This window comes from Podarcis liolepis (genome assembly GCF_965112155.1).
Source record: "Podarcis liolepis genome assembly, chromosome: 2".
In the NCBI taxonomy this organism is placed as follows: Eukaryota; Metazoa; Chordata; class Lepidosauria; order Squamata; family Lacertidae; genus Podarcis; species Podarcis liolepis.
In genome coordinates this window covers 94,976,221-94,994,795 of record NC_139555.1, presented here as the reverse complement: position 1 = coordinate 94,994,795, position 18,575 = coordinate 94,976,221, and the positions used below count along the sequence as shown (strand labels likewise).

Sequence of the window (18,575 nt, the reverse complement as noted above, 5' to 3'; positions counted from 1 at the left end):
GACAAGGGTAAGGCATCCTCTCTGTCTAGCACTGTAAATTATAAAAGAAAGCAAAAAAGCAACCCCATTTGCCATTTTTAATGGATGCACTTCAATGCTTTTAATGGTTAAACACGCATATGGCAATATATTGTCAAGCAAGGACCATGAATTGACAGGTACAAACACTTGCCAAGCAACATAAAATTTAAAACCAAGGCTGTGCTCCAAACTCTTGCATTACTACTGACCTTGGCTCTAGACACTGTCTACTTTGTTCACCTAACCAAAAGAAAATGTTTAACTATGGGTCTTAGCCATTAACTCCCATGGAATTAAAAAGCCAAACTTGGGAACCCATTTACACTATTCAGAGGGGAAACTGATTAGGGGAAAATAAGGAACACAGGCACAATGCCAAGCTATAGACCTCCTTGAGGAACTCTACAAGGCATGAGCAGGAAAGATCAACACCTCCCAGTTTCCAATAACTGGAACTCTGTCTGAGCAGATATATGGTACTGAATCGACAGCATCAATCAATAAAAGCAGTGTCACCTCATTGATCAACAGAGAATATTTTTAAAGAAAGACCTTTCTAATTAAGGGGAGCAGAATTATAATATGATCCTAGGGTTGTAAATAAACTATTTCAACTTCTGTTAAGAAATATTCGTAGAAGAAATAACAAATGAAATCTTCTAGCAGTGAAATAGAGGCAAACTGCACATGTAAAAATCATGTACGATAAACAAACAAGCAGTTCAAATTACACAGCAACTAGCTTTCTTTCGTGAATCACAACTCACAAAACACTCCTCCTTTGCAAACCATTGAAATGAATCCCTAAAAACTCAACACCATTTTAAAGTGTTTTAAGCAGGGAACCTTGGGTGATATCCAGCTAAGCCATGCTCAGAGTACACCTACTGAAAACAAAGGATTTGAGTGAATTGATCTCAACAGGGTATACTCTTAGAACAGCAAACACAGGACATCACACCATCAAAGTAGATTATATGGCCAACTTCTACTTTGGTCAAGACAGGTCCACCCAACTACAAACACCACCACCAGCTGCCAATATTCAATCAATCTAAAAGCCAACGAAAGTCCACCTGGCTCATTTTTGTAAAACAATGTATTTTAGAGTGCAGGTCTATGCATCCAGTGTAAGGATCATATATGTAATAAGTCACAGGTATCTACTGGAGGGGATGGTGTTCATAATATCATTCCTTGGTTTCTTACTCATCCCTTCCTATATGTACTAGGGATTGACAATGAGTCCCCTTTTTGACCCAACAGGCATTAAGAGTGTTACAGTGTTCCAATCAAACACTTCAAAAAGCCCTTGCTGGCCCGATGGGCGGGGTATAAATAAATTATTATTATTATTATTATTATTATTATTATTATTATTATTATTATTATTATTATTAATAATAATAATAATAATAATGTCTTTCCTTTCTTTGCCCCAAGTGCCCCAAAACATACCCTGGGGGAAGTGGTGGGAGGCACTCCCTGTCCCCTGAGTGTCTCGGGAGACTGGAACTACAAATTCTAGCATCCCCAGCAGGGAACTGGTGCTCTGTACGACATTCCCTCCAGGGATTTAGGGACTCGCCGGTATAAGAAGACATACCTCCGGGTATATGGATGGACAGCTGCTGCCTCTGCCACTTCACCTGCCCCCAAGGTAACTTCTTGGGCGATTGGCAAGGGAATGAGACACTGGAAGGGTTCCATCAGAATCCAAGAGGGTACAGCTCTCAATTCTGCCAACAAGAATTTGAACAAGGGTCGCAGCACTCCTGTTTGAAATATCATGACACCCTTAATGATTTTTAATAGCATGTTCAATTCACAACTCCTGTTATTTATTTAGGCCATGAATAGTCTGCCTTCAAATGAAATAAGTTTCTCAAAGTGGGAATTATTACATATGGATTACATAAGCATTAAATGTATCATATATGCACCCATGTATCACCTTTCTGCAGGGCTCATGTGAACATCTTTTACAGTTTTACACACAACTGGAATCCTCTGAATCAAAGCTAGACACGTTCATTGCCATTATGTAGAGAGGATTATGTCATTTCTGGAGGTGTGAGCCAAAAAAATGTGCTAGGAAAGACATTGGTTCCTCCACTGGCAAGCGATGGAAAGGCCTGATACTCCTGATACTTTTCGAATTAGCCACAGAGATACCTGGCTTGCCCGAGGCCACAGTGAACACCAAGCTCCATGGATATGTGACAGAGATCTTGACGGTGAGCCACTCATACAAACATATTTCACACAGTGAACTTTCCAGTGAATGTTGAACTTCCATTAAAATGCTGCATCTCATCTTCCCGTCACATTCTGTTTTGGTTAACTTTCTCAGGACTTTGAACACAATGGTGACGTAAATGTGAACACATACTGCAAAATACATAGGACAGGCCAAAACCACGGAAAATAGCATATTGACTGCATCATTTTTTTTTTTTAAAAAAAGCCTTGTGTGAACAAGTGTGTCTAATCTGTAGCCTTGAAAAACTATGGAATATTCTGCCAAATCAAAATTTTCCGTTTCACACATAATGCTGAGCAGGGTCTGCTCAACAAACAATGAGTCCTTTCACAGAGACGTAAGCAAGCCACATCTTGGTTCTCCAAAGATGCTATTGCCTCATAACTCTATAACTTGTGAGCATTTAGGATGAGATGGCCACAGCAACCATCACTTAACAAGGCTGCACGGTTTGGACATAACCATAGTTAAAACAAAACTTGGTTCATAAGCCAACAACAAAGCATGGGTTCACAACACAGCTAGTCTGCTGGTCTGGATGTTCAAACAAGACACACTTTTAGCTCAACAACCCATGAATGTGCGAACCAGGCCACAGTATGTGTGTGAAGTTTTAAAAAGTCCTGGAATTTCACACACTGATGATCTGGCCCAAGATAATTCAGGAGCCTACTCTGTATTTTCTCATTGTTTGAACCACAATTTAAAAAACAACACCACCACTAGGATATTTTCAATGTGCATTAACTTAGCAGCCTGCAAGTTTAAACAGCACTGGTTAATACTGATGGGGGTACATTTTTAAGCAGTAGGGCTGAAAAATATAACACAACAGCCTTTTGTTTCCTGTTAGCATTTGTTTCACAGTTTACTTTCACACTTGGAAGATGATCTCCCTCACCTAATTTGCTGAGAATATGAATGACCTTGGGTGATAATTGGACTGGCAAAAGCAGTCAAGACCTTTCCCAAGACCTCTGTTTATAGCTCCAAATTTGCATTTTGCTCCCAAGTGAATTCTGCTATGTTTTATCGCCTCATTGACAGCTCTGTTTAATTAAGCACATGTGATAAAGGCAAGACTTCCTGAACATAGTAGGGAAATTTTTATAAGGGGAATGGTGGTTTAACAGCAATAGCGATGAAGCCTAGCGTTTTCATTTCAATCAAACGAAGGAAATCGTTCTAGAAAGTGGGCCACAACCAGCAAACATAAAGATGCCATTATACTTCCAAGTGGTAAATAATGCATTTATTTTTAAATGGCACCACTTTCAAAAACATCTCAATATTAAATTGTCAAAGTAAGCTACAATCAAATAAATGCTACTTATTTCCACCCGCTGGCCTTGTGAATGAAGTGATTTCTAACATGGAACGTGTTAGAAATAAGGGCAAATGGTGATGTTTGTAGGGATCCACTTGTCGCAGTGAGAATCCTGCCCATACCAGGATTCTAGATTCCATCTGTTCCATTGGACATTAAGGTTTAAGGCACTTCACCAGAAAGGAATAAAGAACAACATCATATGACTTCTGGAAAACGGCTTAACTCACGACTAACATTCAGAATGAAAGGGACATAAGTGTCGTTGGCTGGAGCTTCAGGCTACGCTCTAAATACATTAAACAAAAAGCTTCCACAGTGCTTTTGCTTATCCACAGATTTTTAACAATGTGCTATCAGAGTGTTAAGTTACCAAGATATTGTTAGCTGCCCTAATGTAGCCAAAGGAAGAAAGAACTAAGCAAGGAAGAGGAGGCGTGCTGGGACTACTGTAATCTGAATGTACAATACCACAATGCACAAGCTAAGATAAAGCAACTTTAATAGTCTATAAAGCCAGAGATTTATTTGACTCTCTAGGAGGCTAATATTTTATCTATCTGATTTTGACATCTTTGTATGCATTTCTCTCCCCCCCCCCAGCAATTTTTGGAATCTGCTGCTTCGGAGTGTTATAAAGAATGTCCTTTACCAATTAACTGCACCATCCCCATAGCAGCAAAGAAACACACTTCAAAGAGTGGACAAAATGGGAAACGAATGTAATAGTCCACAAGACCATTAAAACTAGTAAAGAGTTAAGGAAGGCGGCTCCAGTTATTGAAAAGGTTTGCAACAGAAGGAGCCAGTAACTCCCCTGCTGCAAAGCAGACTGTACCTTCAAAGCTTTCAGCGGCAGAAGGAAAGCCAATGTGCAGGGAAACAATAGGGGATGCAGAGAAATGGGCAACTTCCCATCCATGTGTGGAAATACTTTAAAATGAAACAAGATGGTTTTGAAGAGGACCGTTATTAATTTACCACTCTGCTGTGCTTCCTCCCCTTCTTTGTTTGTAAGTGTTTTGCTAAGATTGTCATAACCAAACGCAAATGGAAAAGGGATAACCAGAAATAGAAAACCTGTAGAACTTGGCCCAACTCTGTTCTAAGTTCCCATGAAAACAAACAAACACACACACACACACACACACACACACACACACACACCCTTGAAGCTGGGGGTGAGTTTCAACACAGCACATAAAACTGCAGTTGAGGGTAAAGGTAAAGGGACCCCTGACCATTTGATCCAGTCATGACCAACTCTGGGGTTGTGGTGCTCATCTCGCTTTACTGGCCGAGGGAGCTGGCGTTTGTCCGCAGACATCTTCCGGGTCATGTGGCCAGAATGACTAAGCCACTTCTGGCGAAACCAGAGGAACGCACGGAAACACCGTTTACCTTCCCGCCAGAGCGGTACCTATTTATCTACTTGCACTTTGACATGCTTTCAAACTGCTAGGTTGGCAGGAGCAGGGACCGAGCAACGGGAGCTCACCCCGTCGCGGGGATTCGAACTGCTGACCTTCCGATCGGCAAGCCCTAGGCTCTGTGGTTTAGACCACAGCACCACCCGCATCCCTGCAGTTGAGGGTAAAGATGGTTAATTCCCTGTGCAAACATGGAAGCCCTTTGCCGTTTCCAAATTTTCAAAGCGGTAATTCAGAGACTCATAGGTGTTACGTGGACGAACCCAAGTGCTGTTCAGACCTTGTAGTTACTGAGGTGGGTACTGTTGTCCTTCTGTAGATGGAACACTCTTTGGTCTGGGGGAGGCTCTGATCAGCAGAGCAGAGAAGGAGGGCAATTTGTGCTGATTCCCCAGCCCCTGCACCCCACATTCCCCTACACTGTTCCAAAGGGTCCCCCTAAGTTCTGGAGCAGATTTCTGGGACATGCATGGAGCAACACGGGAAACGAGGGATCAGCAAAAATAGATTCCTTCCACATTTGGTTGGATCAAAGAGCCTTCATTTGGCACAAGCATTAGTGGATAGAAACCTCAGCTATGGCAGCGGCTTATACTAAATAGTCTCTGAAGAAGGAAACTGGTGGCTACCTTGTCTTGGTGGCACTAAGTTCACACTGAGCCTGTACTGGCAGAGGAATCGTAGCTCCTTTTGGTGACCAATGGCTTAGGGGTCCTCAAGTGTCAACAGGTGGGCTAACCTATCTTGGCTCAGGAAGCTAAATGCTCTTAGACCTGAGAATCTGACTTCTAAAAATCTTAAGAGGCACACCAGATAAGAAGCTAGACAAGAACTCTCTTACACAAGAGAAGAACAGCAACTGAATACTCCTCAACTCCACCCAGATACAACTATGTCCAGTGCCTCCTAGTGAATATCCACACAGCCCATGTGAACATGTGTCTTGGGCTGTTGGTATGGCATCAGTTAAGTGTGGGCATGGAAACTTTAGCTGAAAAAACATGGACCAAACTTGAAGCTTTTAATCTTACTGAATATGTAATATGCAATCTACCTATTTCTGACCCTCCTAATTACATACCTCTCAGACATCATTAACCAAGTATTGGACTTAGGAGTAGCATTTGGTTTTGTCGTTGTAAAAGCTATGAATCAACTACTGAAATTTTAAGGTTCGTATAGACCCAGTTCTGCCGAAACCTAAGTAAGTTTGTACAAAACTCAGGAGTATCTTTACTATTTATATTGATCTTACTTCAATTCCTGAAGACCAAGTGTTTAAACAAAACGAAACCACACTGGATATATTTAAATAATTTTGAAGAGCAGCGCTCTGAATATTTAATAGCTTTTTAGCTTATTTGTGCCAATTTTATTCATATCACTTCATACAATTGACATGGTAATTTACTGCACATGTAGTAAATTAAGGATGATTGTGCCTGATTGCCCAATTATTGTGATATGCATGAAATAATACTACAGATAGGGAAAGACCTCTGCAGTGTTTGCTCTGTGGAGTCTCAAAAAGAATGTTCAAGCCCACCAATTAAAATCCAACAGTTAAATCATGATGGCTTTGGCTTCAAATGTGGAAAATTATACAGGGGATTACAGAAAACTGAAGGAACTAATCCAGATGTGAAAAAACCTCCAAATTCTTACATTTTTATATCATCAGTATCTCAGTTATATGTTTATCAACTTCACTTAGCACAATTTAGATGGTGATTTGTTAGCACTGTTCACAAATATTTTATCATGTGCTGACCAGCAGAATGGTAAACATCCATTGTAAGTCACTGGATTCATTTTATTATGAATTTCAGTTCCCACTATAAAAAAATCAGTTGGCTGGTGTGAAATTAACTTACTACGCCTGTTCATTGTTCAGTTCAATCTATGCTTTGGATGCTGTCATACATGCATTTTCCTATGAAGTCACATTCCGCCATAGTCTAGACTCAAAGTTGGATTTCTGTATGCAATATATTTAGAATCCATGATATTCAGTATCAATTCAACAGAACGTATGTGAAATGGAGAGTCAATATTCAGATTTTAAACTGTGATTGGTATGAAAAGGTTATTGTGGACTCTGTAGCATTATAAGAGATTGTTTGAACCAGTCAGTACATTTCAAATTTTGGGAGAGTCATGGGGACACCAGCCATCAAATGTCTGTCAAGGGTGTGTGCGTGGCACAGCACAAAACAGCTTCTTTGCAGAGCAGGGCATAACACAAATTTAGAGAGACAACTACACACGACAACCTTATGCTTATCATAAGTCAGCTATTTCCTGATTGTGAAGATCACACAATACTGATTACATATACACCCCCCCACACACCAATGTTGTTGGTGTCCAACAAGTACCAAGAAAAATACACAAGGTAGCCACATCACACTCATTTCTTCACAGAAATTGCACATCTGCAAATGTCCTGTGTATTTTCATTACAAAAGCTGGCTATAACAAGTGGGACCTGCAATTAAATGCTGCAATGTGGACTTGTCCTGTTCAGTTTTCCAGCCTGGAACTCGTGCCTTCTGCCAGAATATTCCTTTTTAATCCCCCACTACAACAAGCCTGGACCATTCTATGTTCACTGAGCATGCTCAGTCCTCATTGAGCTTTGGAGAGGGTTGCCCTGTTGGGGTTGGGTCTTCTTTAGAAGGGGTCTTTCTACAACTTTCAGGATTCCCCCAAACATGCTGGTACCTCCTCTCTCGTTCTTTGGTGGTGCTATCTTGGCTTCAAAATCATAAACAATCAGAGATGGCTTTCACTCTAAGTATATAATAAATAAATGGAACCCTTAAAACTGAGAAACTAGCCAATACCAACTTTGCTTTCAGTTCTGAAAGCCAACTTGATTCTTACATAACAGATCTTCCACCATTATTGTTCAAATGGCATTATTTCCAACTGATAATGCTCTTCAGGTTTTTGGGGAGGAGGGGACATTCTTACAAAGTTCCAAAACGTTATACATTTTGGTCATTAAAGTGCCTTATTATTTATCTCTTGGTGTCCCCCCCCCCTCTTTTTTAGTTATGTACATGCCTAATTACATCTTTTCCTATTTAAATAAGATCCATTAAAGAGATATTTCCAGGCCCCGGTGGAAATGAAATGCCCCTGGCACACAGTGTGTCTACACGCTGTGAATTTTCTATTAAATTGGGCATGCAATAGAATGCTACTAATCTGTGAAAGGTCCTTGTCTAAGGCTTGGCTTACAAGTCAGACACTCTCCTTTAGTTGTACGTTTAAAAATATGTGTTTAATGTGACCAGCTCTGCTGGAAGACATTATTCTCTCTATTTCCAATTCCCATCCCCTCCTCAAGTTGATTTGCCTCCCTTTTTGCATCAGAAAGGAATGGAAATATAATAACAGCGATTAATTATGTCTGCATTGTTCTATTCTTTTCTTAAGTCTAGCTCAGTTTGGTTTTTCTTTTTGCCTTCTTCAAGTCAGACTGAGGCAATATCGAAGAGTGCTTTATCCCAGAGAATGTTTTTAGAGTTAAAAAATGGACCTCCTGTTTTCACTCTGGCCTACAGATTTTTCTCTTTATAAATATATTACTTCTCTGTTTCATCTTCTGCCAGTTTGCAACATCCAGCCTTTAATTCAGATATGAATTCGCTATTCTTTTTTCAGACACTATTAATAGTTGAAATGCAATCATCCTCCCTGGAAACTGTACCGGTAGCCTAACAAAAAAAAGTTATCTCATACACTGGGGTGTTGGGGGAGGGGAGAGAAGAGACAAAATATTTGTTCACTCAAGCAGTGCTATAGCACTTCACTAACTTGCAATAATGAAAATTGCCTTCCCCCAGTTCTCCCATGAAAAGAAATCTATGCCTTCAAGCGTTTAAAAATAATAACTCTGAAAAACTTGTGAGCTTATGGATAAAGGATAGAGGGGGAGAAATGATGTTGTGCATCATATTTTCAAACTTCGTACTTTCTGGGCTTGTATATTGAAGTTATTTTTAAGTATATGTTCCTTATGACTTGCTCGTGTGGTCTAGAAATCAGTGGACTTGGGTTTTCTTTGTGCAAGGAGGGAATCTCTGGGTGTTTTCATTTACAACATTGTTAATTATCATTCTGACATCATTGCATATCCGTTAACAAGACACACATGTAATTATGAATCGGCTATCAAGACAGATTCATTCCACAATAGACACTAATCACTTAACTTGAAAGCAGGAGACAACTGTGAGGTTCTGAATTATTTAAGGTGCAATCCAAGCAAAGGTAAGCACTTTTAACTGTCCTTTAATTTTAGTGCAAAAGATGGAAGCACGTGTCTTATTCTGCCACAGAAATCAGCAGGCTTCAGAGTTATTTATTATGGCTTGATTGCGTCACTAGAGCCTGCTTTTATGTCTTTCAACTTGGTTCACGTCAGTTGCCCTTTGACCATGTAAACAATAGCTAAGAGGTTGCTAGCTACTTTGGGTTTAAAAATACATTTTGATTTATGAGGTAGTGTCCATCTCTGCAAATACATGAACATTGTCTGAAAGTGCCCATAAGGTGTAGTTTCCTAGCTGATGTTACGGATCACTAAAAACCCCTCAAATCATATCAGTGTTGACATGGAGGTTTTTCCACGAGCTCAGCAATGTGTGAAAGCACTTGATCTTGATAGAAAAGGTCATTCATTTAATAAAAGTGTATTAATGAGAGTTTTGATATAGGGAATCCACCCAGCACATAGTTAAACTAAGGAATTCAATCCAACAGGATGTAGTGGTGGCCACCAACTTGAACGGCTTTAAAAGAGGGCGAGCTCCAAATTACAGGCATCATTTTGCAGATTTTGCACTTGCAACTTAGAAGTGCCTGGAAGTGGGCTAGGTGGGATACCATTTCCACACAATGCATAGGCTCTGAAATCTTCCCAAATACCACAACTTGTTCTTAGTTGTTTTAACTGCAGCACAGCCCCCCCAACCGGAGCATACCAATTAAACAGATTAATGCTTGCAAATTCTGCTATTAAGTTTTCTTCTTCTTCTTCTTTTACATTTTGAAGATTGCTCCAGGGTCATCCTGGCATTGGCCTTGTTTGCACAACATGGTTAATCATAATGGTACCACTTTGCTCCTCCCTGGCTTAGCATTATATCCAAACTGTCTTGTACACTGTTTCATTCCAAATGAACTAGGTCCTATAGTCAAGACTTGCCCTTGGTTACCAGACGGTAGATTTTTTATTTATTTTTAGTGACGCCAACTACAGGGTGAGTCTTTTAAAAGAGGCCCTGTGGAACGTGTGTACTCTGTATCCACAGGGCCTCTTTTAAAGGGCTCACTCTGTACAATCCACACTTCAGATAACATGTACACTAGTGGAAAGGAACACAGTGTCCCAGATTAGCATGTTCATGGGAAACTAGTATAGGGCAATAAACTGAGCCTGTATAGAGTATTAAACCAGCCAAAGACATTGCCACACATTTTTAAACTGTCTTATTTCACATGCACAGGCACCTTCAGAGGTTATCATTACCACATGCAAAGAACTGCTCCATTCATTCAGTGGAACCTGGATGAATGGATATTGCTGAAGAGCAGCATGGGGTAAATTGCACTGTAACTTGCTATTTAAAAGACAGCACTCCGTCTTGCTGTTCTACAGAGTGGATTGCCGTCTCCACTCTGCTAGTTAGCCAGGATGATAAAACTAGGACCCAGATCAATAAATCTAATATAATATGTTTCAATTGCTCAGCAGAAGACACCTTCGTCGACTGATTAATAACTACAGTGACATCACTATTCCTTAGCTCCACATTCTTTTATTCAGCTGGACAAGGTCACCTTTGAAATGTATCTTTGCCCTCAGACATTAGATTGGATTCTGTGAGGGAGTCCAGATAGCGTTAATGTGTTTGGACATTAAAGAGATAAAACATGGTTCAAACGTTCAACCATCACAAGCTCCCTCTTCCTGCTAAGGCTATCGCAATGCACTGAAGATAACTTATGCAAGCATCATGAGCCTTTGAAGCCTGAAGATTTCTGCTCAGTGGACACACACAGGAAATTGATGATGATGCTAATAAAATGCCATGCTTATTCCCCCCCCTCTAGTAACATTTTTCTGTACATGTACGGAACTCAAATTCTACTCTTTGGTCGCTACAAACCCACTTTGGGGGGCAAGAATCGTCAACTGTTAATATTATGCTTTAAACTGCAGAGATATTCTGTTTTTGTTTCAGGAGAGTAACTTATTAAGGTGAGATTCATCACTGTGCGTGTGGATATGCATAGCCAAAAGCTAATCGGTACATGTAAAATTATGTAGTGGTTTACAAGCTGCTCCTTTGTAGAAGGAAACACACACCTATACTGTTATTTTCATAGCCAGTTTATTTTTCACAAGCACCTACACTCAAAGACGATGAAAGGTTGTCTGTATGATTTACTTCTTCAAAATGAAGAGTAACATCTCTCTGCTCTTACATGAACATGATGGGGCTTACTTTCAAGTAAATTTGCACAGATTATACTGCATGCTTCAACTATTGTTTGCATTCAGCTTTAATTTGAAGAGTCTCAAGAAGGCAAATGTCAGGAGCCTTCCTATTCTGGGTAAGATGAGGTATTTAGTGCTCACTTTACCTTGCTTCATATATAGCCTTTCTACCCTCTTTCTTCTCTTGCCGTACACCTGAGCCTCCATCCTGCTTCTACATATTGCACAATATTAACAAGATAATCAGAGATGGCAGTCTTTTTGTGCATGTCCTCAAGTATTACAAAGTTGACAAAGATCCACTGCTAATGGAGTGGTTGAAGGGAACAAAAATATTTTCAGGTCCTAAAACATTTTATACTGAAAGGATTGCATGAATGCCCACCAACTAGGTGTTTTTTGCAGATAGCCTGCTAAAAAATTTATTATAACATGAAATCAGTTGAATTAAAAATAATAATATGTGTGTTGGCTTGCTCCATTTGCACCTTTAAACGTGCTTTCTAGCACAAAATGTTCTCCATAATATTTTCTCCTCTTACAAAAAAACACTGTTGAATGCAGTTTTCTTTATCCACGCAGAATATAGCAAATATATATATCACGCTTTGCCAACAGAAAATCTTTAACAGCTGTTTATTGCTCATTTGCAGAACATAAGAGCAAAGGAATTCCATGTCTTGGGGAAACTGGCTGTTCCATGCTATCTTTGGCTACAAAAGCAGCACTTTTCCTTAAATAAAAATAAAAGTAGCTCCCCAACTTCCCCGCTTTTGCAACAATGAAAGAAAATGAACAAATTCTAATATAGACAACAATGGAATCTGATTTGCAGTTAGCCGATTTCCGTTCCATAAATCAAACATTCCCCTTAAGCTCAAACTATCATCTTAAGTAATGATCTTGACAACAGGAACAACTTTTTCAAACAGTCAAAATGTTAGGAAAGTGGGAAGAACTCCAGACTACGAACTTAAAAAAAAGAAAGAGTGCTCAGTAACCCTTCAAGGAATTTCTCAGGAAAGCTCATCACAATGTGCTTTAAAAGCTCACTTAACAGGGGCTTCTGTCCTTTATCATCTGTTCAAAACATTTTGGTCCTCTTGGGGGGGAAAATGCCTTAGAAACCAAGCTAAATAAAGTCACAGTTCTCACAACAGATACTTGCCTTCACATATGGTTTTAACTAAATAACTTCACGTCTCCAACAGCTTCAGAAAGAAATAACTGCAGCATACCAAGTACATGCTAGCTCCTCAAAATGCCAGGACATGCACATACCTTCCATAATCTGGCCTCTATATTTAGATAAGAACCGTACCTAAAGTCAGGAAGGTCAGCATTGAAGCAAGTTGAGCATATTTGAGCTGCCCGGTCTTTTAGCCTCTGCTACCCACATCACAACTCTCCCAGGCCAGAGATCCTTAGCTATTCCATACACAAAAGAATAGAGAGGGAATTCTGCCCATCAGGAATAATCCAACATAGCATTCTTACTTCAATAATCCTGTCGTGAATCTGCAGTCCTCCTTCTTTGGCAGCAGGCCCGCTGTCTGCTATTTTAGAGACAAAAATTCCTTCGCTAGATGATCCGTCTTGATTGTCCTTTGAAAAGAAAGAAAATTGGGGGGGGGGGGGGAAGGAAAGAAGAATGTAAACACCGGTTAAGATTGAAGCATGTTGAATTCATGGCACTGGTCACCATTTAAGCACTGCACGGCATATGGACATTTCAGTACCCTGCTGCCCAGTGCCCCAGCAGTATAGCACAGTCACACTTTCTGTGGGTAAATGCCAAACGCAGCCACAGACAGGTAGGTGTTTACCTTGCCACCATTCAAAGGTGCCACCGTTTTGGATTTTCCAGATAAAATAGAAAGCGAGGGAATGTGAGGTTCTTCCATTTCTCTGCCCACCAGTGGTCTCACCTAAAGGCAGAGGTGGAAGAGAAGAGAGAGCCATCCTTCCGCACATGAACCGCACTGGAGGCTGATCTCCAGGTGCCTGCCTCTGCCTTTGGACCCAAGATCCCTGTCTTCCGGAAGAAAGATCCATTTCTTTGGCAGCACCTAACCTGTGTAACTCACTCCCCAGACATGTTTACCAGCTCCCTTTCCTGTTGGGTGCCAGGGGATGTCCACTTCTCCCATGCCTTCATAGCATTTAACTGTAGTTTTCTACCAGAACCCTGCCCACCACTGCTGTAATTGACAGATTTGCAGTTTTTGTTTCCAATAGTCAGCTACTGGGTGGTTGTTGTTGTTGTTGTTGTTGTTGTTTAATCCGTTGCTGTAATCTGTTCCCTTGATTTTTTTTTTTAAAAAATCTGACAGTTCTTTTTATCAGCCATGTGAATCTACCCCAGCCCTACCTACAGATGCCAGAGGCTGAACTTGAGATGTTCTGCTCCCAAAGCATGGTCTCTGCCACTGAGCTATAGGCCATTCCCCTTTTGCAGTTCTCTCGTGACCTGCAGGGCAACCCAACCCAAACCTACTGCATAAGAATAGTGGTGAAAGGAGGGGAAGGCACGGGATTGGCAGAAATGACTGGCAGAATCCGTGACCAGGGAGAAGAGTCGGCAGAAGAAGACTGGAGAAAATTCAAGGACTATTTACAAAAATATTGCAAAATTAAGGAATGTTGAATGATGTTGGATTGGAATTAAGTGGTTTCAAGCTGTAACTATGATAAAATGGTTTTCTTTTTCTTTAAGTAAGAATTTGAAGTTATAATAATTTAAGATGTTGAGATAAGGATTTGCTGTATAAACAACTTAATCTGGGGATACAAGAAGGGGAGGTACGAGGAGGTCGGGGAAATAAGCTATAAGAAAATAGGCTGTGAAATTTATGTGTTTTTTCATATTGTTATGTTTGTTTTTTTCTTTTTTGTTTGTATAAAATTGGAAACTTTAATAAATATCTCATAAAAAAAAAGAAAGGAGGGGAAGGCACACAGCCCAGGTAGGGCTTGGAAGAATGCTTATTAAGGAACAGCATTTAGATTTCGGCATTGGTAACACAGCTCTTGTCTGTTAGGGAAACTATAAAGTTTAGAATAAGTTTGCGTTGCTCCAAGACCTCAGAGATCTATGCACAGAGCATCTGCCTTGCATGTAGAAGGTCTCAGGTAGGTATGGAAAAAAGTTCCTGTCTCAAACCCTGGACAGATGCTGCCATTTAGTATAAACAAAGCTGAGCTAGATGGACGAGTGGTGTGGTTCAGTAGAAGGCAGCTTCTCATGTAAGCTGAACTCTACAAGGTAGTTTCAGAACATTGCTGCGTAGAACTGAGCTGAAATACTGATGGGTGAAAAAAGGGGTTCGCCCTTCTTTAACAGGACTGAAAAAGTGTTTCATTGTTGCCCCAAAAAATTATTGGCAAAAACTGCTCTAACGTATACATGAATATTGCCTTCACTCTAAATGGGTTTCATTTAGCAACTAAGGTCAGATATAGTAAAAACTGACTGGCTGCGCAGGAGCTTGGCATCATCGTATCCAGAACAGGATCCCTAACTTGCTTGGATTACTTGTGGAGAAATGACAGTGAAGAAGTAGAGAGAAAGGGCGAAGAATGTCTGCAAACAGTTAGGGAAAAAACTTACTACACATGGCAAAAAGCAAAATAGGAGAGCATTTGGCTCAACCCTGCGACTTTACAAAAAAAAAGTTGTTTTATAAGTACAATATTTGCATATTTTAAGCTTTTTCAATGCAGGGTGGAGAGATGGTGCTCATAATGTCACTCCCCCTGCAAAAAAAGAGAAAAGTATGAGCCTGGCAGCAGAGTGTTACATAATTGTTGTTCGTTACGGCTGATCCAACTCCCTAAAGATTCTGAACAGTCCATACTTTCATTGGGCTGTAAAATGGAAAAACTAATCTGTAACAGTTCAGTGGCTAAGTATATAATAGCATAATATGTGGTTTATGCTGCAATTCTAGTCATATGTACCTGGGAATAAACTCTATTGACCGAAACATAACTTACTTCTGATTAAACACGCACAGGATTCCGCTGTATGTGACAATACCCAGCCCAATACCATCTATAACTATATACCAGTGAACGAGATAAATCTATCAAGCGACTTTTGTTAATTGGGTAAACATCTTTAGGGATCTTTAGCAGCATCAATGAGATTGCACAGAAGTGTCATTAAAATGCTGCTAAATACAAGGAAACGGTTTAATTAAAGTGCATTAGCCAACAAGCTTGCCAAATTATTTCAAAGAAACCTTTATACAAGAAAATAAGCCTCCCTCCTTTCATACATTACAAGGCAGACTTGGGAGGTCTGTTGATTTTGTTCATACAGTACGACAACAACCAATAAATATGAAGAGTTTGTTTTAAGTTACAAGAAGCCCAAGCCCAGGGCAAGCAAAAGCTGAGGTGAAACCATGAAGTCCCAAACTAAATATCATCATACAGATTGCACACAGTGTCTAAGAAACCATAGGTTAGGGTGAATGCATGGTATCCCAGAGTCAAGTGTTAGAAACTGGGATAGAAAAGCTAGGAGCCAAATGGCTTCTGGGACCTGGGCTGTGGGTGCCAAAACAGAACATCTAGCCGCCACAGGGGAGCGGGGGAGTTGGCAACACTTTTTATTTTTTATTTTGATAAGTGTGAACTAATACGCAATTCACATAAGTGACACATTGTTAATATCAGAAATTGTTAATACATGTTTAATTTGGTGTTTACAATAAAAAAATCCTGGCACTGTACTTCAGTTTTCAAAACACTCTACTCTTTATTGTTAAACTCCTTAATATATTGTCTATCCTTAACACATACTTCGAGGCTTCAAAGCAAATACATTTCAGTAATCCTTGAATGTCAGCCAGGCACAAAAAAAATGGCACCCAGACTTTCTGAGGTGCTCGCAAATGGGAGAATCTTTCGTCGCAAAATGTGCCTGGCGCCCTGCTAATTTCGAACCCTGGACAAGACTGAGGCTGTTTTGCTCATCCTCCGGTCCTCCTGCAGCTGGGAGCTAAGTCAGAGTTTGGCTTAGCATGTGGTCAAACTCGGGTTCAGACAGGAAGCAAAGACGTCTAAGATATCCAAGATATTTAACCTCACAGCGGCACCAGGACCAGAAGAGGAGCAAAGTGGTTGCAGCCTCCCCTCTGGGAGCCTGTGCATTTGCACTAAGCTATTGCTTGGCTTAGCATTACGTGCAGACATTATCTTGTTCAGCAGAGACAGAACATGCCTCATAGTGCGTACGATGGAACACCCCTATGCTGTTACCTAAGATGAAAGTAAAAGCTCTGGTGGAACAGACCAAAGGCTCACCTAGTCCAACATCCTTGCTCTCAACAGCGGCCAACCAGATGCCTATGGGAACACATCATGAGAGGCGCGAATGTATCCATAGGGGTAGCATTTGTTCAAGTGAAGATAGCCCATGTAAATAATACTTTCTAGAGCAGAATATGTGCCTAACAGCATCCCCTCCACTGCAAAAAAGGTCCCAATGCTAATAAGAAACATATATATACATCAATGATTAACATACCATGCATGGCCGACCACCAATTATATTAAATCCAAGAGACCCAGAATCACGATGAAGAACAAGCGTCAGCGCTTTAGTCTCTTCACCCTATAAAGAACAGGGAAAGTCAATTTAACTCTTTGAACACTGGCAAGCTTAGGGCAGGCTTTTCTTCATAAAAATGACATTAAAAGCTGGTGTTTGATGAGGGCTTCTACCCATAAAAACACTTGAGGACATAGAGCTGTATTTTCTCCACAGATTCTAGTGAAAATCGTTTGAGGGTCAAGTTTTCCTGAAGGTTCAGTACTGGATCAAGGAAATCAGCTCATATTAAGGTGAAGCTGTTGCTAGTTTTTATCCTGAAATTCTTACTGAATAGATTGGGGTGCTGGTGACACAAAAGCCAAAGTTACTGGTTGTGGTTATTAGCAAAGCTCACCTCCCTGAGAGAAACATGGATGGAGGTTCACATTCAGCACTAATTGAGTGAATACAGCTGGGTTCTCCATCACAGATACTCTCAATGCAAGGACTTCTTATGGTTCTCTCTCTTGCCCTCCTTCCACATCTGCTTCCTGACTGTGTACATTTTATTTATTGAGATGACATTTGCACTAAATCAGGCATCCCCAACCTGCGGCCCTCCAGATGTTTTCGCCTACAACTCCCATGATCCGTAGCTAACAGGACCAGTGGTCAGGGATGATGGGAATTGTAGTCCAAAACATCTGGAGGGCCGAAGGTTGGGGGTGCCTGCACTAAATCTCTATGGATGTGGGAAGGGATTTAAAAATAAATAAATAGGTAAATTAGGAAGCAATTGATAAATAAGGCACCAAGTATGATAGCAGACAAAAACTGTGTAGACATTCTCCATACCAAAGACTGATGCACACAATCATTTTTACACAATTCTGGCAATTAGCCTCACCAAATACCTGGAGGCCCCTTGAATTAGATGCTATGCTTGATATTCCACCTCATACCAGTGTCTACAAGATTAGCCACCACACCAAAAAACTCACAGTGTTTTGACTGCATTCAGTTGTTACAACTGAACAATGTGTGCCTATGAAAGAAAGTTCCAGGAAGTGGAATGGCATTGCTAACAAAGCATTTGTAGGAATGTTGGTCATGTAATGACAACTTCCCCTCCCTTTAGACCAAGAAAGTTAAGTTTAATAATCATTTGTATGCAGATGCCTTCTCAGTACTGCATCCATCACTAAGTATTTTGGATCCTACAGGAAAACTCTGCAGGGAAACTCTCCATTAATGTTTAATACATTTAATTACAGAAATAATAATGCATGCATGTTATGAAGCAGTTTCCTGACCAAGTCGCCTTGGTCTGTTGCAGAGTTTGTTCCCAAATATAGGAATGCCATGTGCTAGCATAACATCCCCCTTTCTCAATTCTGAAAGGGAGAGGCCATAGCTCAGAAGGAGAATGCATGCTTTGCATGTATGAGGATTCAAGTCTGAGCTCTTTCAGCTCCACT

The 18,575-nt window shown here is 40.4% G+C and overlaps 1 protein-coding gene across 2 annotated transcripts in view; it reads right to left on the bottom strand.

The window, feature by feature from the left end:
- The window catches only part of PDZRN3 (PDZ domain containing ring finger 3), a 174,007-nt gene that overhangs the window by 145,276 nt on the left and 10,156 nt on the right, over positions 1–18,575 (bottom strand). Inside the window, exons 2-3 of one of the 2 annotated variants that reach the window (XM_083491327.1) lie at positions 17,092–17,178; positions 13,053–13,160 (exon numbers count right to left, since the gene is read on the bottom strand). In XM_083491327.1, coding sequence (XP_083347453.1) covers positions 13,053–13,160; positions 17,092–17,178 — 195 coding nt within the window. The remainder of the gene's footprint in view (positions 1–13,052; positions 13,161–17,091; positions 17,179–18,575) is intronic. The other variant, XM_083491328.1, reaches the window with a different exon arrangement.